The sequence below is a fragment of the Miscanthus floridulus genome, chromosome 10, assembly GCF_019320115.1.
Source record: "Miscanthus floridulus cultivar M001 chromosome 10, ASM1932011v1, whole genome shotgun sequence".
Classification (NCBI taxonomy): domain Eukaryota; kingdom Viridiplantae; phylum Streptophyta; class Magnoliopsida; order Poales; family Poaceae; genus Miscanthus; species Miscanthus floridulus.
This window is the reverse complement of record NC_089589.1, coordinates 127,899,138-127,924,832: the sequence shown is the minus strand read 5'-3', so window position 1 is coordinate 127,924,832 and position 25,695 is coordinate 127,899,138. Positions and strand designations below refer to the sequence as shown.

General features: G+C 46.6%; 1 protein-coding gene and 1 pseudogene across 1 annotated transcript; one reads left to right on the top strand and one right to left on the bottom strand.

Annotated features, from left to right (window-relative positions):
- Positions 1-5,925: 5,925 nt before the first annotated feature.
- LOC136489577 (uncharacterized) lies at positions 5,926-6,336 on the bottom strand. Its single transcript, XM_066486168.1, has one exon. It carries the CDS (start codon positions 6,334-6,336, stop codon positions 5,926-5,928), a length of 411 nt encoding a protein of 136 aa, XP_066342265.1.
- Positions 6,337-7,211: 875 nt separating this feature from the next.
- LOC136489576 (wall-associated receptor kinase 2-like) overlaps positions 7,212-25,695 on the top strand; it is a 33,533-nt pseudogene continuing 15,049 nt past the window's right edge.

Genomic DNA, 25,695 nt, shown 5'->3' with positions numbered 1-25,695 from the left:
CCATATAGGGCGAGTGGTACGTAAGGCTTCCCGGTGAATCTGAGTACTAGTAAGTCCTTAGGGATGACCAAGCCAGAATGTCTCCATTAGGGTTTCCATTCATCGTGCCACCACAGCACCTCCATCCCGGGCTCCACCCGTCACAGATTCACACCTAGGTCCACCTCATATATATACCATTTACCCACCATAGGTATCCATTTCCAGGGGTACCCAGGTAGCATCCCATAGCAAGACTTGCCCCAGGCTCGTCGTATACTCCAACTTGGTCGACACAACCCTCACCCTCCACACACCCAAGTCACACACGCAGCACTCTCCCCATAGTCCAGGTAACACCAGTTTCCACCACGCACGTAGTATAAGCGTAGTAGAAGTATAAGTAATGAAACATATAGCAGTATGCGTGTGTCTATCCTAATAGCAGGGTATGCAGGGGTACGGTTGCGTCAAGGTAAAGGCTTTCAAGCAAGCATACTACCATGCAAGTCCTAGCATAGTATCATTGTAGCAGTAAAGTAAAGCGATAGCAGTTCTATATTAGCCATGTGTAATAGGTGCTACGAGATTGGGTGGGATGTGGCACCTTCATTGTAGTCGTCTCTGTTCTCCTCACGGTACTCACGGTCCTCGTCCGTCAGGTTCTCCTCCGAGTCTGCATCGTTCGCATTATAGTCGCGTTAACGACGTCTATAGAATAGCACAAAGAAGCAATGGAAATTCAAAAGAGCCAAATGCACTCAAACATGGGTTCATTGTGTAGAGCTTGATTTTAGATGAATTTTGGTCTTGGTTTCGTATTTTTCCGAGGTCGTATGAATTAGTTATGAATTTCTGAAGTTTAAATCATTTCTGAAATTGGATAAAGGCTGGATTAATCCTGGGCTGACACGTGTCATGCTGCGGTTGGTCCACGTGGCTTGCTGACGTCAGCGTGACATCAGCATGATGTTGTTATCATGGTTCCGAGCTGACAGGTGGGGCCTAGCTGACGTCAGCATGACGTCAACATGACGTCATCAACGTCGTCCACACCGACAGGTGGGACCAAAGTCTATTGGGTCACTGACAGGTGGGTCCGGTCAAGGTCAACGCCAGTCAACGGTCAATGGTCAACAGTCACGGTCACTAACATGTGGGCCTGGTCTGCTGACGTCATCAGCTGATGTTAGCGTGTCGTCAGCATGACGTCACCTCGGCTGTGCTGGCTTCCGACATGTGGGTCCCACGTGACGTCATCATGACGTCAGCATATGACGCGTGGGTCTAGGGTGTCTGTGTCATTGACAGGTGGGGCCAGGTCAACGGTCAGCGTTGACCAGTCATCGGTAAATACGGGTCGGATCCGAACTTGGCCGGTTGGGCTTCGGGTTGGGCCGGTCTGGGCCGGGCCAAACACGTGGCATGCTGTGAGGCGGCCACGTCACGGCCGTGGGCTCGTATTGGGCTGTGGTCCACGGCTGCGGTCTACGGTGGACCTATTGCTGCTGGTCCATGGACTACGGACTGGTCTACGGTGGACCGAGTCCACCCGTCTCTTCGCCTTGGCTCGGCTCTCGTGCACCGAGTCTACGCACGGGTGGCCGGTGAGGGGGTGTTCCCCTGTTTCTTACCGCGGCGGTGCTCCTGCCGGCGGCGAGCTCGCGGTGAGCCCCTGCGGTGGCTCTGGTGTCCGATTGGGGAGGGGAAAAGCTTCCCCGGGCCACGGCGACTGCGTCTGAGGGGTCAAGGTGGCGGCTAGAGCTTTCCAAGGTGCTGGCCACGGCGAGCGGCGGCTCGGCAGTGCTTGCCGTCGGTGAAGTCGCGCGTGCGGCCTTCCGAGTGGCTCGGCTTGAGCGGGTATAGGCTACTGCGAGTCCGTGGGGGCACGGTGAAGTGTCCAGGGCTCAAGGCGGGGCTTCGGCGTTTCCATGTGGCCGGCAGGGATTTCCCGGCGGCCACGGCGCCATGGGGATGACGGCGAGGCACGCGGTGATCAACGGGGCTCCAGCGGGGTAGTCACGGCGTGTGCGTGGGTGCGGGTGTTCCCAGCGGCCGGCGACGGCCTTGGCCTACACGCTCCTGGTGTGGAGCGCCATGGCCGGTGTGACAGAGTCCGGCGGCAAGCAGAGGGATCGGAAGGAGGGCTCACCGTGGGTGCTATGGAAGAGAGGATAGCGGTGTCGTGTCGATGCGAGGCCGTGCAGCTCCGGTGTGGCCGTGCAGTGCCGTGCCGAGCCGCGTCAGTGACGAAGCGCCGGCACCATCTTCGGCTCCAACGACCCCCTCCCACGCGACGGCTTCGACGCTTTCTTCCTCTCCTTCCCTCCCGTTCTCCCTCCTCTCTCTTGGCTCGGTGTGCTGTGGACGGCCACCAAGTGGCGGCGGGCGACGGGACAAGCGCTAGGGCTCTCGGCCGAGGCTCTTATAGCCGAGCGGGGATCGGCGAGCCCGGTGATCGGCGGTTGGGAATTCAAGGGCGATCGGGGCGCAAGCTAGCATCCAACGGTGTGCGCGGGGTTGCGTGGGCGCGGCGCAAGGGAGAGACAGGACCATGCCCCGGGCATGACCCCTGGCCCACCCTGCCATTTCTGTCGGGGCTCTGTCGCGCGGTGGTTTGAGCGCGGCGTGGGGAAGAAGCACAGTAGCGCTGACGTGCGGGGTCCAGCAGGCAGCGGCTGCAAGCAGAGATGGGGAGACGCGCGGGCATGGGCAACATGCGGCTGTCACGCGGGGCCACGGTGACAGCGACCGCAAGCGAGGCTAACGGATGCGCGGGCGACGCTGGGCCGCAAGCTAGGCCGCGCGAGCCGAGCGGCTGGCTGGCTGCAGCGCGTTGGCGGGGCTGGCTGGGCCAGTTGCTGGTCGTGCAGGTTGGGCCGAGCAGCTGGCTGGGAGGCCTTCTTCTCTTCTTCCTTTTCTATTTTTCATTTCTTTTCCATTTGTTTGAATTCAAATTTGGTTTGAAATTTGAATTTAAATCCGAGGTAACTTGTTCATTGGAGTTTAGGGAATTTTGTTTAATAATAACTTTATGGAATTGTTAAGCATAACATAAAGCAATGAGAATCCAAATCACAATTTAAGTTAACATGTATGCAACATCTATTTGATAGAAATTAAATAATCATAATCCACATATGACATGCTATGCTTATGTGTTGACTTAGGTTGGGTTACTTCTAATGCAACTCCTGGGTTGGGTTACTTTACATGACACTCATCATCACATGGAAGTTTTGAGAGAAAAAATTTTATAGTTGGTATTTTTGGTGTGTGGATTTTTGGGTTGTTACATCGGGTGCGGGGCGACGTGCCCACGATGCCAGGAGCGGGCGGCGGTTGCGGCTCGCGCGACAGTTGCGGAAGGAAGGAGAAGGCGCCGACAGCTGGGGCCAGGCAGTCAGCGGCTGGGCGTGGGGCGCAGGCGTGCGGCAGCGGTTAGGCGCGCGGTGCTGGGCCGGCACGTTGGCTGGGCCGTGCAGTTGCGCCATCTATATGTAACAGTACTCTCATCAACAGTTACCGGATCGACAGCTGCCTGTCATTCATCATGTCGTTTTAGTATGTCATTGCGCCTTCCTCGCCCCATCCGTTCACACCGTACCTAATTGTGTGTGCAGTACTGCAGTTGCTTTAAAAAAGATCACTAGTCCAACAACGCCTGTACGTATGTCAATCTCAGTTGTGGAATTTTATGCATCACCTAGTTCAATTGTCCATTCATAGGGTTGAAATCTAGGATTAGGTGAACCAGGTGATTCGCTAACTTTGTTCATATAATTAGCGTTGAAATTTTTATTATTTGTTTGAACTCAAGTTATATGAACAAAGTTAGCGAATTACACCCTAGCTAGCTTCCTAGAACATGTTCGTTCATATTGAGGACTTCCCTTGACCGTGGTTAATTTTCTAGCATTTGGTATTTGTAAATAAGTTGTTTAACACATACACTATTGAAGTTGATTTACATGAAGAAAGAACGGTACTAGTTTCATGATAAAAGTTAATATGGAATGAATGACGATTTTATTGACGCTAAATCTGGCCAACACACTGTAGTAGGATCTAGATCGACCGAGGCTGCACATAGTTTAGAAGATAACAGATCGCCGAAATGCATGCATTGGAAACCGTCCTGGGTGCAAAATTACAAGCACCAAATAATATGCAGTATGGCGCTACCACCCGCAAATTTCACCACAGGACTGTGCGTCGAGGACAGATGTAAAACAAATATGAAATTGAGTCCTTCTCGGACTCGACATGTACGCACACACTAGACAGTCACGTGCTCATAATTTCAGTGGGCCAGTCTAATTTGATTGCGATCATGCCCATGGGATGTCTGGCAATGTCAGATTTGAGTGTTGGACCGTCTGCTGGTAGCCCATGGACTGTCCAGTGCGTTGGTTTTCGCAGTGAAGACCTATGAATGCCTTTCGGGAAGGACCCGCCGGGAGACATACTAAGTGTTGTAGAGTTGGCAAGGCCAGCTACAACTCCCACATACTCTGTCGAGAAACTTGTGTTGTAACCGGCGGTGACCACCGAGTTCTCGATCTTGGAGCTGGCTTACAGCCGGCCCGGCTCGTTACCACGAGCCTGCGCTCCCACAAGTCCCAGGTCCACCGGAGCTACAACATATAAGGCCGCTCTGGTGGACCTGGGACCTGTGGGAGCGCAGGCTCGTGGTAACGAGACGGGCCGGCTGTAAGCCAGCTCGAAGATCGTGAACTCGGTGGTCACCACCGGTTCCAACAACTTGTACAACAACAGATAAGGGTTTTGAGGAGCTTAGGGTAAAAGGACATTAAAAGTAAAGGCAAAAAGAAAATTATTATATTCATTGATCAAGTAGCTACCTGGATCGGTCGTGGCCATTTACATTTATACGGCGAAAGGTCTATCCTAGGTGTAATGCCCAAATACAACACGAAGACATGACCTGAAAGAAACATAGAAATTCAGTCCTTGATTTTGGCTTTAGACACAAACAACGCATTGACAGTCCGGTGCAGCACAGGTTGTAAGCACAGAACGGTCCGGTGCTTATAATTTGGGTGAGCCTGCCCAATTTAACCGTGAAGAGTAAGGTTTTATTAACTCAGACTCCATTGCATCGAGATGATACGAAAATAAACATGTGAACACCCCCGACTCGATGAGTGGTTTCACGTACGGATCGGAGCTGTCGTGTCTGGCACTCGACACAGTCGCACGGCGAATTAATATCTTTCTTCACCGCTCTGTAGCAAGACCCATGACAGGCAGCTGTCGAATTAATATCAGTGCTGAATACTCCATCAGCGTACTGTTGGAGCAGCGACCAATGGTATGGATTTGTTGCTTTCAATCGGGAGACCTCGTCAGTCCCCATTCAGAAACTGACTGCTCGTGCAATCGTGTTCGACTGACCAGGCTTCATTTTCTTAGGTAATGTGGATAAAATCTGCCTTCACGCCTCTTTAAAACACACGAAGAACTCCATTGACCTTGCTTCTAGTAGCTAGCAAGAGTAAACTAGGTGGTTCTTAAGTTCCTCGGTGCATTGTAACAGAGCCTAGAACCCAAGCCAATGTGTTCCCCTGGCTCTTAATGAAATACACGAATGTGTTCGCGAAAAATATGCGTTCTTTTTTTCGAAAGCGTGCTTAGACACGTGCTTCGTTAAGAAGAAGTGGGATACAAATGACGCCCGCTTCCGCCAGACAACGAGCTGCCGGTGGCAGAAAAGCGGAGGACACACATACACAAGGCACCGGCTCGGACGGTGGCGCTGGACAGGCGTACTACCTGGGGAATTAACTTAGCGACTAAAGAAAGTAGAGGCCCGTGCTGCTAGTTAGCTAAGACGATCAGCGACGCGAGGCTCCGAAAGCCCGCGGCGATCCATGCGTCCGCCTCCTCCAGAATCAGTGCGCACAGATGCATTGGCTACGTAGACTAGTTCTCGAACGTTCTTCGGTTTTGTTCCTTCCAGACGTTCCACGAAACGAGCAGCACCAGCGAGTCAAAACTCCGCCTGAACTCCTTCGGAATGGATGCTCTCGTGTGCAGCCACCAGTCCGACAAGCAGGAATCGCCGAGGGGCACAAGTTGCTGCCTTCCCACCCTCCTCAGCTGGCTGTGCCATACCTCCCTGGTGAACACGCAGGATGCAAGCAAGTGGTCGGTGGTCTCATCGAGTTGGTCGCAGAGCACGCACGCGCGGCACGCCTCGTCTTGCTGGTGACCATGCCGTTTTCGTCGTTCGGCTGTCCACAGGCGACCATGTAGAGCCTGCCAGAAAAAGAACTTGACCTTGGGCGGTACTGCAGCCTTCCAAAGTTGCTTAGCGCCAGCCAAAGTTGTCATCCCTCGAAAGAAAGCCCTGTGTGCCGAAGATGCAGTGCATTCTCCATTAGCCGTCCACTTCCAGACAAGGCGATCGGAGTCTAGGGGTCTCAGATGAATCCCCTCAAGCTTCTCCCAGAGATCGACGTATTCGCAGAGGACTGGGGCAGTCGGCGCACCGGTAATGTCCCTCGCCCACTGACGCTGCGCCAATGCGTGCAAATCCTGGAAATTTACAGGGAGCTAATAATTCCGATTTATTCCTATATAGTTTCTTTACAAGGATTGAATTCCTGTTTTTGGCTACCAATGGGTTCCTATAATACCGTTATGTCCAGTTTAGTTTACATGGACTGTTTGGTTTTAGGCTAACAATATATGGACCTGTTTGGTAGAGACAAGCGCTTCCCTAAGAAGTTCCTCAAATGAAATAAAAGCGCTATCAAAATGAACTGAATTGACCCATCTGATACGTTTTTTAGGGTACCCGCAATGGGTGACTCATAAGCTACCTTTGAGCATTTTTTTATATTTAATAGAAGAGAGATAAAAGCTAGCTCTTGATCAAGAGTTAGGCTCATACACACATTCAAAGAACATGTGAGTGTCATGTGGGCCTAATCATACTATGAACCGTTGCTAAAAGCTAACAATATTGGAGAGGTGGCTTAGAGATAGTAGCTGACTCTTACTGTTGCGGGTGCCCTTAGTACAAATGGAAGCTGTGGGGAGAAGTGTGGATAGAGAAGGGTGAAAAAATACATGATGATTGATTTAGCATATTTCGATCGTAAGCAATTATATATAAGATGTACGAAACATGACGTATATAGGTCCTGGCAATGCAGTTGATTTCTTTGTGGTACCCACAACCCCGTTCTTCTATATAAACCCCATAGCTTGGTAATCAACCTCGCTCGGTGGATACAATGAAACTAGCAAATCCACTGATCACGAAGCTAAGCCTCCTGCAAGCGGTGTCAAAAACAATGTCACCGCTCATGGTTCCTGTGCTGCTCGTTCTTGCAGCAACGGCAGCCACCGCCGACAACAGCATGTCCGTGATGCCGGGCTGCCAGCAGAGCTGCGGAGGCGTAGACATACCGTACCCGTTCGGCACCGGCACTGGCTGCTTCCGCAAAGGATTCGAGGTCGCCTGCATCAACAACAACAACGGCAGCGCCGGTGAGATTCTGGTGCTGGCGACGACCGACCAGACCATCCGGGTGCTGCAGCTGTCCGTGTCTCCGGTTCCAGAGGCCCGGGTGCTTCTTCCGGTGGCATGGCAGTGCTTCAACACCACCGGAGACGTCACCGGCAGCTACTCCGGCGATGTCGACTTCAACAGAGAAGGCGTCTATCGCATCTCCAACACACAGAATGAGCTCTTCGTCCTCGGCTGCAACACCTATGCCTACACCAATGGCGTGAGGGTGCACAACAGCCGCTTCCGCTACAAATACTTCACGGGATGCATAACCGTCACCAATGACGCGACGGACCCGCGTGACGGTGCCTGCGCGGGCCTCGGCTGCTGCCACGTCGACATCCCGCCAGGCATCACGGACACCAGCATGAGCATGCCTGGCTGGTCGCACGCCAACCAGGATTTCTGTCCCTGCGACTACGCCTTCATCGTAGAGAAGGGTAACTACACCTTCAAGGTATCCGACCTTCTATCCACACACATACCCAACAACCAGACCATGCCTCTGCATGTGGACTGGACCATGCCGCTGCGTCTCGACTGGGCCATCCGCGACAACGGCTCGACGGCTGCCGTCTCCTGCGCTCAGGCACCCAACAAGACTGATCATGAGTACGCCTGCCGCAGCAGCCGCAGCGAGTGCGTCGACTCAACCAATGGCCCGGGGTACTTCTGCAATTGTACCAAAGGCTACGAGGGTAACCCCTACATCGTTGGTGGATGCACGAGTAAGTAATCTTCCTCCATGCATCCTATAGACTTCAAATATATATAGTATTTGACGTGGGTTTGAAGCTACGACTAGTGATTAATATATCGATGTGTACCCTGTCTCCGTTAATCGATGCATGGTTTCAGAGGCGGTCATCTTAAGACGCCCACCTCCGCACATGATTTTAAGAGGCATGCAGTTTCCTAGAGGTCTGTTGACTTTTCACGGATGTGGTCGCTAGGTAGCCTCCATTAATCCGAAAAACCCGTCCACTAACAATCTATGGCCATCGATAAGATTGTAATTTGAAAATCAAAACTAGGTTCATGGAGTCATATGATATGGGATTCAACAGGAATGACCAAGTTTACGCTAATGTTTGAAATAAATGAATACTGAGAACGGATGAACAAAATAGAGGTCGGTAACTGATATAGTTATCACATCTGGATAGAGACTACATAGTACCTTTTGCGTCTCTATTGTGTTAGAAAATCAACAAAATAAAAAACATGTTAATACAAGTAATTTTTGTAATTAGGAATATCGAACGGTAATTAATGCTTGACAAGTTGATGGACTAGTTTATGGACAAATTATTTTTTAAAATTCTAGGCCATGCTTGAGCACAGGTTGACGGACTAGTTGATAACAAGAGAAATAGCTGGCCTCATGTTAATGTCCAAATAACTAGATGACGATGGAATTATTCCAAGGGAAAAATTTATATGGTCAGATACAGATTCCGTTCTCCACCTCCCATTCATTGCAAGGTGACTAGAAATTGTGATAACACTCGTATTGTCAGGAAACGTGAGAAAATAGCAACGATTGCTTCAACCTATTTCTTAAAAAAGGAGGAATCAGTTTATGAGGTTTCGAACTGTGTTGTTGATTGTTTTGAGTTCTCACTTCCCAGTTCTAAGAAGGTCGCTTCGTGGTTTCGTAGCACGAAACAGAGTTCCAAAATTTTACAACTTTCATCAAATATTTTGCATGTACCTTGTACATGGCAGCGTGGTGATCAAAGTATCAAATTCTTGACAAACAACGCTCTTTTATGACTATTTGAATGTTCACAATTATATGCAGATATCAACGAGTGCCTACATCCAGAATCATATCCTTGTCCAAGTGGCAGCAAATGCATTGACACAGATGGAGGCTATAAATGTCAATGCAAATTCGGCCGAAGAGGAAAGCAATGTGGTCCCTTAATTCCTACGACTGCTTTGGCACTGTTAGGTGAGCACACAATTCGCCATAAGTTTACTAGGTTCCTTTACAGAAACTCCTTTTTATATTACATCATTTCTCTTTGCACTTCATCCTTATCACGTTCCATTTTCGTTAATTGAAAATTCTATCGTTGCTTAGTATATTATGTTTACTCTATTGAACTTGAACATGTTTCCATCTTGACTTCTTGAGAAAACTGTCAAGACATAGAAATGCAACTAATCCATTAAAAAAATCGTGAAAATCCATATTGTTTGAAATAGATGGGTACATACATACATGCATACACATGACCATGATTTTGTACCATATAAATAGCAACTTATCTTACTATTAATAATCGAAAGCCTTAGCCTTCGTATAATTCTCATTAGATGTGTTAGAGAAAGATAAATCTTATAAAACTTCCACAATAATTAGAAACATCTGGCCTATAATTTGGTAGGTTATAATCAGCAGCGCCCATAATAACCATTGGATCTATTCCATTTTTCAAAAAACTACCCACCTGTACCATTATGAAAATTATATAGACTAACCCCTTAATTTTACAACTAAATTATCCACCTATGACATTAAAAAATATTTCAAAAGAACAACATAAATTTAATATTACTAGTTGGAAGCGTCAATAGAGCCTCCACATTAATTCTCACCAGATGCACTAGAAAAAGATAAATCCTATAAAATTCTTAAAATAAGCCGAAACATCTGGCCTTTAATTTGGTAGATTCTAATCATCAGCCCCAATAATAAGAGTTGGGTCTATTCTATTTTTTAAAAAATAGCTACCCACCTCCACCATTATGAAAATTACATAAACTACCCCCCCCCCCAATTTTACATCTAAATTACACACCTCCGCCAATAAAGTTTTTTTGGAAATAACTACATAAATTTAACATTACTAATTGGAGGCCTCAACGGAGCCACCACTTTAATTTTCACTGGAGGCACTAGAAAAAGGGTAAATTCTAGAAAATTTTCATAATTTTTCGAAACATCTAACCATTAATTTGGTAGGTTCTAATCAGCATTGCCAATGATAACCATTGGATCTGTCCAATATTATTAAATAAAAATTACCCACCACTGGCACTCGAAAAATACATAAAATAACTCCCTAATTTTGCAACTAAATTACCCATCACTCTGCCATTACAAAAGATATTTCAAAATAACCACATAAATTTGTACCTAAATTATCCATCTCTACCATAATGAAATATAGTTCCAAATAACCCTAAATTTGTAATTAAATTATGAAACCATGCAACTACAGGAGATAAATTTAAATAATTCTATAATTTTGCATTAATTATTCACTAGGACCAATATGAGAGATAATGCAAACTGGCCCCTCAGCTTGCATTCAAATTATCTATACATATCATTATGATAGTTGATACAAAGTAATACCTATTCATTTGAATCTAAAATATCCACCTTAGCCATTATAAAAGGTAAACAAAAACTCTCAAATCTACATCAAAATGCTAATATAAGCTATTATGAAAAACAATTCAATATCCTTAGGTACAATATAATATATATATATATATATATATATATATATATATATATATATATTTCTTGAATGTAAACTTATATCATTTATGTTCCACTATGCAAGGAAACCCATACAAATTAAGATAAATATTTATTTTAATAATTTATCAAAAGTTGAAAAGTATCCCTTAACATATAGAGTGACACTAAGACATGATAACTAATATTGTAAGTCGTTATCTTAAAAGTTTAAACATTTTTCATTGAAACATTGTATGATACGAATATTAGTAATTCAATTTTGAGCATTATATATATTTAATAAACAATACTAAAACCCATAGATATAAACAATTCAACATCTTGAATGTTTCATGTTGATTCCTAAATCAACCATTTATGCCATTGTAAGAACAAAGAGGCTCGTCTACGCCTTAAAATATTCTTTTTATAAGATTAAAAGAATTGGTTAAAACAAACAAGAAGCTTATGCTAGTTTACATGTGGATAAAACAAATAGCAGCAAAGAAGATCAAAAGTTGAAATACAAAAAGAAAAATTCATGAAAAGAGCCTCCTTGTTATTACTCACCAAACCAGCTAGAAACAAGAGAGATAAATCCTAAAGGTCTCACAAAAATTTCAGACATTTGACCATCAAATCGGTAGAGTATAATCACCATACCATTGATAATAATAGCCTTTGGCTATGTTGTGGTTTTTAAGATTTGAAAAACAAAATTTAGATTCATTTTGTGAGAACATACCTACAATAAAGTCATCATAGTTCAAGCAAAGGTTTTAACTAAATGTATAATGTAGATACATAAATGTGTTCTGCAAAGCAAAAAAATTAGATATGGATGAAAATGCATATAGATCAATAACTAATAGATTAGTGTAATATAGGGTTAGTGGATGATCCATCTAAATTGAATTTACCCAGAATTCTGGATAGCGTTACCACAAAGCACTCAGGCTGACCGAGAGGCTGAGGGTATCACAGCTGAACAGAGACTATACAGTATCTAGTATGGCTATTGTTTTAGAACCTAAGATTCTAGGCCGTTCAATTGCAAAGGTTGATGGATAGTATTAATAGAGTAATTATTAGACAAAGTCTTGACCCAATGAAACAAAAATACACCTACTATTTTGAAAGTGAGGGAGCATCTTATACTCTTATAAAGCAAAACCCTACTATCTATTTCTCTCAACATGCAAACTATCCAACTAGGCAACGCACTATCACATATAATTAACATCCACTAAGCAAAACCCCACTAGCTATTCATCTCAACATGCAAGTTGTCCAACTAGACAATACACTGTCACATACAATTAAAATCTACTAGCGCATGCAACTGTAATGTCCATGTCAGCAAGACACATAAGCATTTTATTGTCCATGTTATCATAACACGCAATCCACTAATACGCAATTCCCGCAGCCACGCGCGGGGTAGTTCACTAGTTATATTATATTTTGTTGCCAAATCATCACTACTGGAGACCGCGGCTTTGCCGAGTGTTTTTACACTAGGTAAAGAGCCATTTGCACTCGGCAAAGGCCCTGCTTCCAGTAGTGATAGGTCCTGGCAATGAAGTTCATTTCTTAGTGGTACCCACAACCCCGTTCATCTATATAAACACCATAGCTTGGTAATTAACCTCGCTCGGTGGATACAATGAAACTAGCAAATCCACTGATCACGAAGCTAAGCCTCCTGCAAGCGGTGTCAAAAACAATGTCACCGCTCATGGTTCCTGTGCTGCTCGTTCTTGCAGCATCGGCAGCCACCGCCGACAACAGCATGTCCGTGATGCCGGGCTGCCAGCAGAACTGCGGAGGCGTAGACATACCGTACCCGTTCGGCACCGGCACTGGCTGCTTCCGCAAAGGGTTCGAGGTCGCCTGCATCAACAACAACAACGGCAGCGCCGGCGAGATTCTGGTGCTGGCGACGACCGACCAGACCATCCGGGTGCTGAAGCTGTCCGTGTCTCCGGTTCCAGAGGCCCGGGTGCTTCTTCCGGTGGCTAGGTGGCCTCCATTAATCAGAAACCCGTCCACTAACAATCTATGGCCATCGATAAGATTGTAATTTGAAAATCAAAACTAGGTTCATGGAGTCATATGATATGGGCTTCAACAGGAATGACCAAAGTTTACGCTAATGTTTGAAATAAATGAATACTGAGAACTGTCACACCCAATTTTAAGGATAAAATTGAATGCACAAAACTCATGTGTGCCCAGGAATCAATCACACACACAAGCTGACAAATTACATATAGTATCATCACGGTGTCTCATACATCAGAGTTATAATAAAACTTAGTCTTTTACATCACAGCGGAATAATAAAAAGATAATAAAACTCTCGTGGCCGTCATCACAGGGATGGTCAACTGGTTGACCACAAGCCTAATAATCCTCCGGAAAATCCTCATACCCGTTGTCATCTGTTACCTATCCGGGATTTTTTTATCCAAGTAAAGAAAATAAACAAGTGTAAGTACATTCCGTACGTAGCAAGCTAACATGGGGTTATGAAGCTCAAAAAGGATAGACTCTGGTTTACTGCAGTTAGCATTTTTAATAGGTCAAGCTTTTATTCTCAAGTATTATCAAGTTTTGCTTAAGCTCCCATTTAATTCCCATAAGAACAAATATCGGGGTCAGGTGTACCATATATCATCATTAAACAACTTTAAATGATCATCAGCAATTAACCAGTTATTCTGTGAGTTTTCCGGGCCACTCGTAACCGTGAGCACGGCTGTTATAACAGTTTGTTACCCTCTGCAGAGGTGGTGCACATTCACCGCGAGTCGTGATCCCCATATGCCCGGGTTAATTACTCCCATGTCACTACCAAGGTGAGCGGGCAGGGTACACTATGAAGCCATTTCATAGGTTTCCCTAACAAGTTAGGGCCGCTAGGTTTCCTTAGTAGGCAGATGTAGGGACCCCCCTTTCCTATGGCACAAATCCATCGCGGCTATACTCATAGGAACAGAGGCAGCCCTATACCCAAAGTGGCAAGCCCCATTTGCGCCAAAAAGGTAACCTCTAACTAGTTAGGAAAGATCCTATTACTGAGCTAAAGTCAGAGCCATATGACTCTCCCGGTTGCACTGTCAGTCCCAGCTTTTGCCGACAGATAAGTCCTTATGGAGGGCCGGGAGCAATATGAACAAAGGTCATTTGCACTTTCGCCCTATGAAACAGTTGTTATAAATCATGTTACTCACTTTGTTCCATAGTATCATTCATCAACATGTATATCAAGTACAGTTAGAGCACTAGCAATCTACCCATATGCATTTAACCCATAGGAGACAAGGAACAGGATAACAATCACTAGGATGTCCTTACGGGTATCAAAATTAGACACATGCAAATGAGTAATTGATTAAAGTGAAATAGGACATCAAGGAAGGCACATGTTATACTTGCCTTGGTTCACAAACTCGTGCTGGTCCTGCTGGTCGTCGAAGAGTTCTTGGTCTCCCACGTTTTCCTCACCGTCTGAACGCGACCAACACGGCAACATACAACATTCCAAAAGCATTCATGCAAAGCAAACATTCCTATCATTAGAACAGTACACCAACAGTATTGAAATCAAGATAAAATGTTTGTAAAACTAATCTACGTCTCGCTACGATCACGTCAACGCGAAGTTCACGAAAAACGGAGCTAAAATGCGAAAGTTATGATTTAAACGGGTTTTCCTATAGCCATATATTTAATTAAATCTAATCATGAAATTAAAAAGTTCCAAACTTGACTAACAGTAGCTCCAACATGTAGCTTATGAAATTACGAAGCTAACGCGATTTGAATGGATCAATTCGGAGCTAAAACGACAATTTTATAAGCGAAACAGTTCAAATGGCATTTCTGTAAATACTGAAAACGTATTTTTGACTTAAGCCGTGGAGTTTACGCTTTCCAAATGGGATTGCGCATTCGGGGAAATACGTTTTGGGCTGCGGGTTAGTACTTAGAAAAGTCCAGGGACTCTTTTGAAAAACAGCCACGCGAAGGGGTATCTTTCACTGGTGGCCGTTGATCTCGCGATGGACGGTTGAGATTAGACCAAGGAGGGAGAAAAGGGGGGGGGGCTGACCGGAACAGGGTCACTGGCGCCCAGGTGCCATGGCCGGCGGCGTGAAGGACTCGGTTGCGCGCGGATTAGGGGCTAGGGTTCACCAAACGGACGTCCGAGGGCACCCGTGTGCTCGGGGGGAGAAGGGGGTCGCGGCCATGCTGTTTCGGCGGCCGGAAACGGGGGCTAGCGCGGTGGCCGCCATGGCCGGCGACCATGGCTCGTGGAGCTCGCGGCCAAGGCTCGGGAAGCCAAGAAAACGAGAAGTGAGATGCACGGGGAGATAGAGGGGAGGACGGCGAAGCTCACCAAGGGGGAAATTGTAACACCCAAACTTTTTCATTCTTTTAAATAAGTAAATTTGATTTATTATGTTATTAAGTGTGCATTCAATTATAGGAAATTAATAATTTTTGGCGAATTAAAATCAATTATAAGATTTGAAACTTTTGAATGCATACATGCTGCTGCATTATTTATTCATGTGATGATTGTTCTTAAATTAGTGTTCAAATGAGTTCAAAAATAATTTGAAAATGCTTTTGGGAAAATTTGTTGGAAAATAAAAAGGAAAATGAATATCTCCTCCCTTCCTCGGTTTCGGCCTGCAGGCCCGTTCTTTCGCGGCCCGCTCACTCTCCTCTCCCTCTTCCCCACTCGGCCCGCCAGCCGCTCAGCCCAGCCCAGCCGCCGCTCTCGGTCCAGCAGCCGCGCGCCTCGGCGTCGCCAGCCCAGCAGCCGCAGCCCAGCCGCGCCTACGCCCGCGCCAGGCACCGCCCGTGCTCTAGCCCAGCTCGGCCAAGCAACCGCTGGCCCAGCACCGCGCGCCTGTTTCCCGCGCCCAGCCGCTGACAGCCCGACCCCACCCGTCAGCGCGTCCCCCACCTCTGCCCCGCGCCCTCGGAACCGCCCGGCCATGTCGCGAGGCCGCAACTGCTCCACACCCGCTCCTCGCGACGTGGGAGCGTCGCCCGCTCCTCGGCCTTGTTTTAAAGGGAGCCGGACCCCCGCGCGCACCCGGCTGCCCTCCCCGCTCTCGTTTGCTCGCTCGCCAAGCACCGAGGAACCCGCAACCGCCGCTGCCGGGATCTCCGAGCTCCGCCGTCCGCCTCCGCGCGAAACTCCGTCACCGAGCCACCTCCACTCCGGTTTTCACCGCGGTGAGACTCGCCGTACTCTCCCCTCTCCTCCCATGCTCTTCTTTTCTCGTTTTGTTGGCTTCCCGCGCCTTGGCCGTAAGCTCCGCGGGCCATGGTCGCCGGCCATGGCGGCCACCGCGATTGCCGCCGTTCCCGGCTGCCAAAACGGCATAGCCGCGACCCCCTTCTCCCCCCGAGCTCTCGGGTGCCCTCGGTTTCCCATTTGGCGAACCCTAGCCCCCCCTAACCGCGCTCGCCGGCGTGTTCTCGGCCCTCGGCCATGGTGGTTGCCGCTGGAAACACTGTTTCGGCCGGCCATCTCTTTTTCTCTCCCCCCGGATCGATTTCTGGCCGTTCATTTCAAATCCGACGGCTCACGTTAGAAGATACCCCTTCGCGGGTGATTATGCTAAAGAGCCCCTCGGTTTTCAGAAAATAGAACCCGCAGTCCAAGGCGTAATTCCCCGAATGTGCAATCCCGTTTGGAAAGCGTAAACTTCACTGTTTAAGTCAAAAGTACGCTTTCAGTATTTACAGAAATGCCATTCGAACTGTTTCGCTTATAGAATTGTCGTTTTAACTCCGAATTGATCCATTCAAATCGCGTTAGCTTCGTAATTTCATAAGCTACATGTTGGAGCTACTGTTAGTCAAGATTGGAACTTTTTAATTTCATGATTAGATTTAATTAAATATAGGGCTATAGGAAAACCCGTTTTAATCATAACTATCGCATTTTAGCTCCGTTTTTTGTGAACTTCGCGTTGATGTGATCGTAGCGAAGCGTAGATTAGTTTTACAAACATTTTATCTTGATTTCAATATTGTTGGTGTACTATTCTAATGATAGGAATGTTTGCTTTGCATGAATGCTTTTGGAATGTTGTATGTTGCCGTGTTGGTCGCGTTCAGACGGTGAGGAAAACGTTGGAGACCAAGAACTCTTCGACGACCAGCAGGACCAGCACAAGTTTGTGAACCAAGGCAAGTATAACATGGGCCTTCCTTGATGTCCTATTTCACTTTAAGCAATTACTCATTTGCATGTGTCTAATTTTGATACCCGTAAGGACATCCTAGTGATTGTTATCCTGTTCCTTGTCTCCTATGGGTTAAATGCATATGGGTAGATTGCTAGTGCTCTAACTGAACTTGACATACATGTTGATGAATGATACTATGGAACAAAGTGAGTAACATGAATTATAACAACTGTTCCATAGGGCAAAAGTGCAAATGACCTTTGTTCATGTTGCTCCCGGCCCTCCATAAGGACTTATCTGTCGGCAAAAGCTGGGACTGACAGTGCAACCGGGAGAGTCATATGGCTCTGACTTTAGCTCAGTAATAGGACCTTTCCTACCTGGTTAGAGGTTACCTTTTTGGCGCAAATGGGGCTTGCCACTTTGGGTATAGGGCTGCCTCTGTTCCTATGAGTATAGCCGCGATGGATTTGTGCCATAGGAAAGGGGGGTCCCTACATCTGCCTGCCAAGGAAACCTAGCGGCCCTAACTTGTTAGGGAAACCTATGAAATGGTTTCATAGTGTACCCTGCCCGCTCACCTTGGTAGTGACATGGGAGTAATTAACCCGGGCATATGGGGATCACGACTCGCGGTGAATGTGCACCACCTCTGCAGAGGGTAACAAACTGTTATAACAGCCGTGCTCACGGTTATGAGCGGCCCAGAAAACTCACAGAATAACTGGTTACTTGATGATGATCGTTTAAGTTGTTCTATGATGAAATATGGTAAACCTGACCTTGATATATGTTCTTATGGGAATTAAATGGGAGCTTAAGCATAACTTGATAATACTTGAGAATAAAAGTTTGACCTATTAAAAATGCTAACTGCAGCAAACCAGAGTCTATCTTACTTGAGCTTCATAATCCCATGTTAGCTTGCTAAGTACGGAATATACTTACACTTGTTTATTTTCTTTACTTGGATAAAAATCCCGGATGGGTAACAGGTGACAACGGGTATGAGGATTTGCCGGAGGATTATTAGGCTTGTGGTCAACCAGTTGACCTTCCCTGTGATGATGGCCATGAGAGTTTATTATCTTTTTACTATTCCGCTGTGATGTATAAGACTAAGTTTTACTATAACTCTGATGTATGATGACACCGTGATGATACTATATGTAATTTGTCAGCTTGTGTGTGTGATTGATTCCTGGGCACACATGAGTTTTGTGCATTCAATTTTATCCTTAAAATTGGGTGCGACAAATTGGTATCAAAGTCGTGTTGACTGTAGGACACAAGCCTAGTTAGAAAATGGTCGTTTTAGCATCTTTGTTCCTCTGGTTTCTTGCTTACTGACTTATCCTTGTTATTTTATTAAAACGTTTATGCTTTTTATACCTTAATCTATTATTTAAAATTGTTGATTCTAATTTCATCTCACTTTAAATCTATAGATGTCTCATAACCCGAAGACTGCTCGACTCAGCACTGCCGGCTATCGTGCCATGTTCACCCCGCGAGCCCCACCGGCGGAGAGGGAGATTGTGATCATCTCCGACGACGAGGAGATGGCTACACCAATGCCTTCACCTACTCCTACACCAGTCGCCGTGCCCGTCTACCCAGTGGTAGCTACACCTGAGGAGTCGACGGCTACTTCCCCTACACCTGCACCCTCCCCAGCTGCCCCCGTGGAGGACGATGAGATTGGCTGGAAGTGCAAGTACTACTTCAAGCCAGCACCAGGGACAGCCTACTACCACACTCTCCTCACCCACGTGCTGGACGACTACTTCCCCGACTTGCACGCCTCCATCAGCTACCACTGCGCTGAGTACAAGCACCCACTAGAGGCTACCTTCTAGAAGGTAGAGCTGGTGGTCACCGCATGGAATGATATCATCAATGGACATGAGGTGGAGACTGTCCACAGTGCCCCTGCCAGGAGAGCCCATGCTTTGGATGGCATGGAGGATGCAGCACAGAATGCCTACATCCACTACCATGGTCGTCGTTTCGAGGCCATGAGGGAGGATCGCTTCAGGTTCCTTCCTCGAAATGATCATGAGGGTGTTTGGCAAGTTTTAGCTCCACCAGAGAATGACCCAACTCTGGAGGCAACGGTGCAGCATGTCCACGCTATGCAGGGAGTGGATGATGAGGTCAAAGGAGAACTGCGTGCATCTCAGAGGGCGTAGAGACGTCTTCAGAAACAAGTGGATGAACTTCGAGCACAATTGGGACAGCCTTCCATCTACAAGAAGAAGCGCCGTTCCTTCACCATGATTGACACCGCTCCATAGGTGTTAGGTGCCTTGATCTAGATTATCACGTTGTTAGTTCGTGTCCTTATTTAGTCTTGTTGGTCTTGTGAACTTGGTTGATTAGATGTTTGATTTGTGAACTTGGTTGATTTGGTATTTTGCTTGGTTGCTGGAATTTTGTGGGCATGTCCACAACTTCCGTAGATTGGAACTTTAAATTTAGAAAGAAATCTTAATGCAGATGTTTCATTTTATCTTATCTCTGCTGTGCTGATTTCTGGAGCAGCCTGTGTTCTTTATCTGGTAACTCGAAATCTGGGATGGTAAAAATTCTGAAATTTTTGTGGAGATAACTAGACCTCTGTATCTTTCAAGTGTCTTTGGAATCACGTCAATAGCGGTTCAGGTTTGGGAGATCTAGCTGACACAAGTTGATGTTCCTGCGCTGTCTAGAACTCAGAACAGTTTCGGTTTAGCTCTATTTTTGACTATGTGCGAGTCCGAATCTGTAAAAGTGGTCTAAATGAAAGTTGTAGCTGATGTCCTAAGCTTTCTAACGAATCTTGGTGCACCTCGGTTGGATCTCTGAAACTCGAGTTATAACAGTTTTACTGAACTGCTGAATTTGAACCTTGTCCAGAAAATTCTCAGCATTGTTTCTTATCTTTTGTAAGCTCTCTATAATTGGAAAAATCTCTAAATTTTGCACATTTGTTGGAAAACAGATGGCCGCAAGAGGAGGAAGAGGCAGAGGCCGTGGTCGTGGGCGTGATGCTCTTATGAATCCACCACCGCCATCTGTGACCATGGAGCAGATATTGGGAATGCAAGCGCAGCTGATGCAAGCTATGATGCAGCGCTTGGACAATGAACCTGCAAGAGGTCCACCGCCTGTCCAGGTTAGAGATAAGCGTGGAGAGTTTATGAAAGGTCGTCCACCGGTGTTCACACATGCCACAGACCCTATGGAGGCCGATGATTGGTTGCGTGCTGTGGAGAAACAACTGAACATAGCACAATGCAATGACCTGGAGAAGGTGTTGTATGCTTCCGGGCAACTCCAAGGAGCTGCTCAGGATTGGTGGGAATCATTCTAGTTTGGACGTCCCAATAATGCTCCTGATATCACTTGGTAGGAATTTAAGGACAGTTTCCGGTCATACCATATTCCTGATGGACTAGTGGAACTGAAGCAGGAAGAATTTAGATCTCTCAAGCAAGGATCCATGACTGTGGCGGAATATCGGGACAAGTTCGCACAACTATCTCGCTACGCTCCTAATGATGTGGCAGATGACAAGGATAAGCAACGCCATTTCCTCAAGGGACTCTATGATGGACTGCAGCTCCAGCTAATGTCTAATACTTATCCTAACTTCCAGTCTTTGGTGAATCGCGCAATCGTGATTGATGATAAGTGCAAGGAGATGGAAGCTAAGAAGAGAAGGCTCCAAGGGCAAGCTTCTGGAAGCAACACTCGCCCACGTGCTTATCCCCAGCAAGGTTTCCAGCAGAGGAATCAAGGACCAACTCATCAGGGAAACCGTGGTCAGTATCCTCAGCGGAACCAGTTCCAGCAACGCCCTCAGTATCAGCAACAGTTTGGAAATCAGCGTCCCCCGCAATAGACTAGCAATCCGGCAACACGCTAGGGAGTGCCTAACAATGCTCATGTGAAGAGTGGTGCACCCAACAATCCCAATGCCTGTTACCGATGTGGAGAAGTAGGGCACTATGCTCATCAGTGTCCTAAGAAGCAGAACCAACAAGCACCTCAGAACCAGGCCAACAATCAGAAGTTCAATGCCCGACCACCTCTCACAGTGAAGGTGAACTATGTGTCATCTGATGCAGCTCAGGAGACGCCTGAGGTCATGTTGGGTACGTTCAGTGTCAACTCTATTTCTGCTACCGTACTTTTTGATTCTGGTGCTTCGCATTCTTTTATCTCCCAAGCTTTTGTTAGAATGCATAGCATACCTTTGTGTGCCATGAAAAACCCAATACTAGTGAATTCCCCGGGAGGTAGTATGCCCGCTTCTTATTGGAGCCCCTCAACTAGCATTTCCTTAAGGGGGGTAGACTTCAAGGTGAAGCCTATTGTGTTGAGAACAGCGGGAATTGACCTTATCCTGGGAATGGATTGGATGAAACAACACCGGGCAGTGATTCAGTGTCAGGAGAAATCTGTGGTTGTGACATCACTCAATGGGGATAGAATCTGTGTTGAAGTAGTAGTGCAAGCTCAGCCTACAGCCACAGTGAATCAGCTAGATGGTGAAGTCAACGAACAAGATCGTGTCATGGAGGAATTCCCGGATGTCTTCCCCGATGACTTGCCAGGTATGCCACCTGACCGAGACATTGAATTCATTATTGAATTATTACCTGGAACTGCACCAATAGCTAAACGCCCATATAGAATGGGAGTTAATGAATTAGGAGAGCTTAAGAAACAACTAAAAGAGTTGCAAGAAAAAGGTTTCATACGCCCCAGTTCTTCCCCGTGGGGGGCACCTGTGATCTTTGTGGATAAGAAGGATGGTAGTCAACGGATGTGTGTGGATTACCGCTCACTTAATGAGGTTACCATCAAGAATAAATACCCTTTGCCTAGGATAGATGATTTGTTTGATCAGTTGAGAGGAGCTCATGTGTTCTCCAAGATTAATCTCCGATCTGGTTATCATTAGCTTAAGATTCGGAACTCGGATATACCCAAGACAACATTCACTATACGGTATGGATTATATGAGTACACCGTTATGTCTTTTGGATTGACCAATGCACCTGCATACTTCATGTATTTGATGAATAAGGTGTTCATGGAGTTTCTGGATAAATTTGTGGTAGTATTCATAGATGACATACTAATATTCTCCAAGACTGAAGAAGAACATGCGGAACACATAAGGATGGTCTTGCAAAAGCTTAGAGAGCATAAGTTGTACGCTAAGCGGAGCAAGTGTGAGTTTTGGTTAAAGGAAGTCTCTTTTCTGGGTCATGTTGTCTCCAATGGTGGGATAGCAGTGGATCCAGGCAAAGTGCAAGATGTACTGAATTGGAAACCACCAACTACTGTAAGTGAGATTCGTAGCTTTTTGGGATTGGCTGGTTATTACCGAAGGTTCATTGAAGGCTTTTCCAAGCTAGCCAAGCCTATGACAGCTTTGTTGGAAAAGAATGCTAAGTATGTATGGTCGGATAAATGCCAGGCAAACATTGAAGAGCTAAAGAAGAGATTGACTACAGCTCCAGTATTAATTTTGCCCGATTTAAATAAGAACTTCTCTATATATTGTGATGCATCCCATTTGGGTCTTGGATGTGTGCTTATGCAAGAAGGAAGAGTGGTTGCATATGCATCCAGACAACTAAGGAAGCATGAGTTGAATTATCCTACTCATGACTTGGAATTGGCAGCTGTGGTTCATGCTTTGAAGATCTGGAGACATTATCTGATTGGACATAAGAGTGATATCTATACTGATCATAAGAGTTTGAAGTATATCTTTACCCAATCAGATCTGAATTTAAGACAACGTCGTTGGTTGGAATTGATCAAAGACTATGATTTGGAAGTGCATTAGCACCCAAGAAAGGCAAACGTCGTAGCTGATGCACTTAGCAGAAAGGGGTATGCCAATGGAATTCAGACAACATCTATGTCAGCAGAGTTGTGTGCTGAAATGGAGTATCTCAACTTGAGCCTGGTCACTAATGCAATGGAATTGGTGATAGAGCCTACATTGGAGCAGGAGATACGCAAAGGACAATTGGAGGATGAAAAACTTAAAGAGATAGCAGAGAATGTAGAGCTTGGAAAGGCACCCGGATTCAGAATGGATGAGAATGGAACTCTTTGGTTCGGAAAACGGATATGTGTACCGGAAGTGAAAGCTATCCGTGATGCAATTCTGCAAGAGGCCCATGAGTCTGCTTATTCTATACATCCCGGAAGTACCAAGATGTACTTGGATCTCAAAGAAAAGTATTGGTGGTATGGTTTGAAGAGAGATGTGGTAGAATATGTGGCTTTGTGTGACACTTGTCAAAGAGTGAAAGCTGAGCATCAAAGACCTGCAGGGTTACTACAACCAATGAAGATCCCTGAATGGAAATGGGAAGAAGTTGGTATGGATTTTATTGTAGGATTGCCCCGCACTCAAAGAGGTTATGATTCTATATGGGTAATAGTGGATCGACTCACCAAGGTCGCTCACTTTTTACCAGTCAAGACTACTTATAATGGTGCAAGATTAGCAGAGTTATACATGGAACGAATAGTGTGCTTACATGGTGTTCCCAAGAAAATTGTGTCAGATAGAGGCACCCAATTTACATCGCAATTCTGGCATAAAGTACATAGATCTTTGGGAACAAAGTTGAATTTCAGTTCTGCTTACCACCCGCAAACCGATGGACAGACTGAAAGGATCAACCAGATTTTGGAAGATATGTTGAGAGCCTGTGCACTCCAGTATGGTGATAGTTGGGATAAGAGTCTGCCTTACGCAGAGTTCTCATACAACAACAGTTATCAAAAGAGCCTCAAGATGGCACCTTTCGAGGCGTTGTATGGACGTAAGTGTAGAACGCCTTTGTTCTGGAATCAGACTGGAGAAACCCAAGTGTTTGGTCCCGATGTCCTTAGAGACGTGGAAGAACAAGTAAGAATGATTAGAGACAATTTGAGAGTGGCTCAGTCTCGACAGAAGAGTTACGCTGATACCCGCAGAAGAGAGCTGACTTTTGAGATTGGTGATTATGTGTACCTGAAAGTGTCACCAATGAGAAGTGTGAGAAGATTCAATATGAAGGGAAAGTTAGCCCCAAGGTATATAGGACCTTTTAAGATCCTAGAGAGACATGGAGAAGTAGCTTATCAGTTGGAATTGCCTGAGAGCTTGTCCGGTGTGCACGACGTGTTCCATGTTTCCCAGTTGAAAAAGTGTCTGAGGGTACCAGAAGAACAAATTCCTTTGGAAGAACTTGTTGTCAAGGAAGATCTTACTTATGAAGAGTATCCGATAAAGTTCTTGGAAACTGCCGAAAGAGTTACGAGAAGTCGAACAGTAAAGACGTGCAAGGTACAGTGGAATCGTTATACAGAGGATGAGGCTACTTGGGAAAGAGAAGAGGATCTGAGAAAGACTTATCCCCAACTGTTTGAGTAAGCAATCACCCGAATCTCGAGGACGAGATTCATCTTAAGGGGGGTAGAATTGTAACACCCAAACTTTTTCATTCTTTTAAATAAGTAAATTTGATTTATTATGTTATTAAGTGTGCATTCAATTATAGGAAATTAATAATTTTTGGCGAATTAAAATCAATTATAAGATTTGAAAGTTTTGAATGCATACATGCTGCTGCATTATTTATTCATGTGATGATTGTTCTTAAATTAGTGTTCAAATGAGTTCAAAAATAATTTGAAAATGCTTTTGGGAAAATTTGTTGGAAAATAAAAAGGAAAATGAATATCTCCTCCCTTCCTCGGTTTCGGCCTGCAGGCCCGTTCTTTCGCGGCCCGCTCACTCTCCTCTCCCTCTTCCCCGCTCGGCCCGCCAGCCGCTCAGCCCAGCCCAGCCGCCGCTCTTGGCCCAGCAGCCGCGCGCCTCGGTGTCGCCAGCCCAGCAGCCGTAGCCCAGCCGCGCCTACGCCCGCGCGCAGGCAACCGCCCGTGCTCTGGCCCAGCTCGGCCAAGCAACCGCTGGCCTAGCACCGCGCGCCTGTTTCCCGCGCCCAGCCGCTGACAGCCCGACCCCGCCCGTCAGCGCGTCCCCCACCTCTGCCCCGCGCCCTCGGAACCGCCCGGCCATGTCGCGAGGCCGCAACTGCTCCACGCCCGGTCCTCGCGACGTGGGAGCGTCGCCCGCTCCTCGGCCTCGTTTTAAAGGGAGCCGGACCCCCGCGCGCACCCGGCTGCCCTCCCCGCTCTCGTTTGCTCGCTCGCCAAGCACCGAGGAACCCGCAACCGCCGCTGCCGGGATCTCCGAGCTCCGCCGTCCGCCTCCGCGCGAAACTCCGTCACCGAGCCGCCTCCGCTCCGGTTTTCACCGCGGTGAGACTCGCTGTACTCTCCCCTCTCCTCCCATGCTCTTCTTTTCTCATTTTGTTGGCTTCCCGCGCCTTGGCCGCAAGCTCCGCGGGCCATGGTCACCGGCCATGGCGGCCACCGCGATTGCCGCCGTTCTCGGCCGCCAAAACGGC

Bases quoted from the DNA above. Each gene is read 5' to 3' on its own strand.
- LOC136489577 (XM_066486168.1), bottom strand. From the start codon at position 6,336: ATGACAACTTTGGCTGGCGCTAAGCAACTTTGGAAGGCTGCAGTACCG.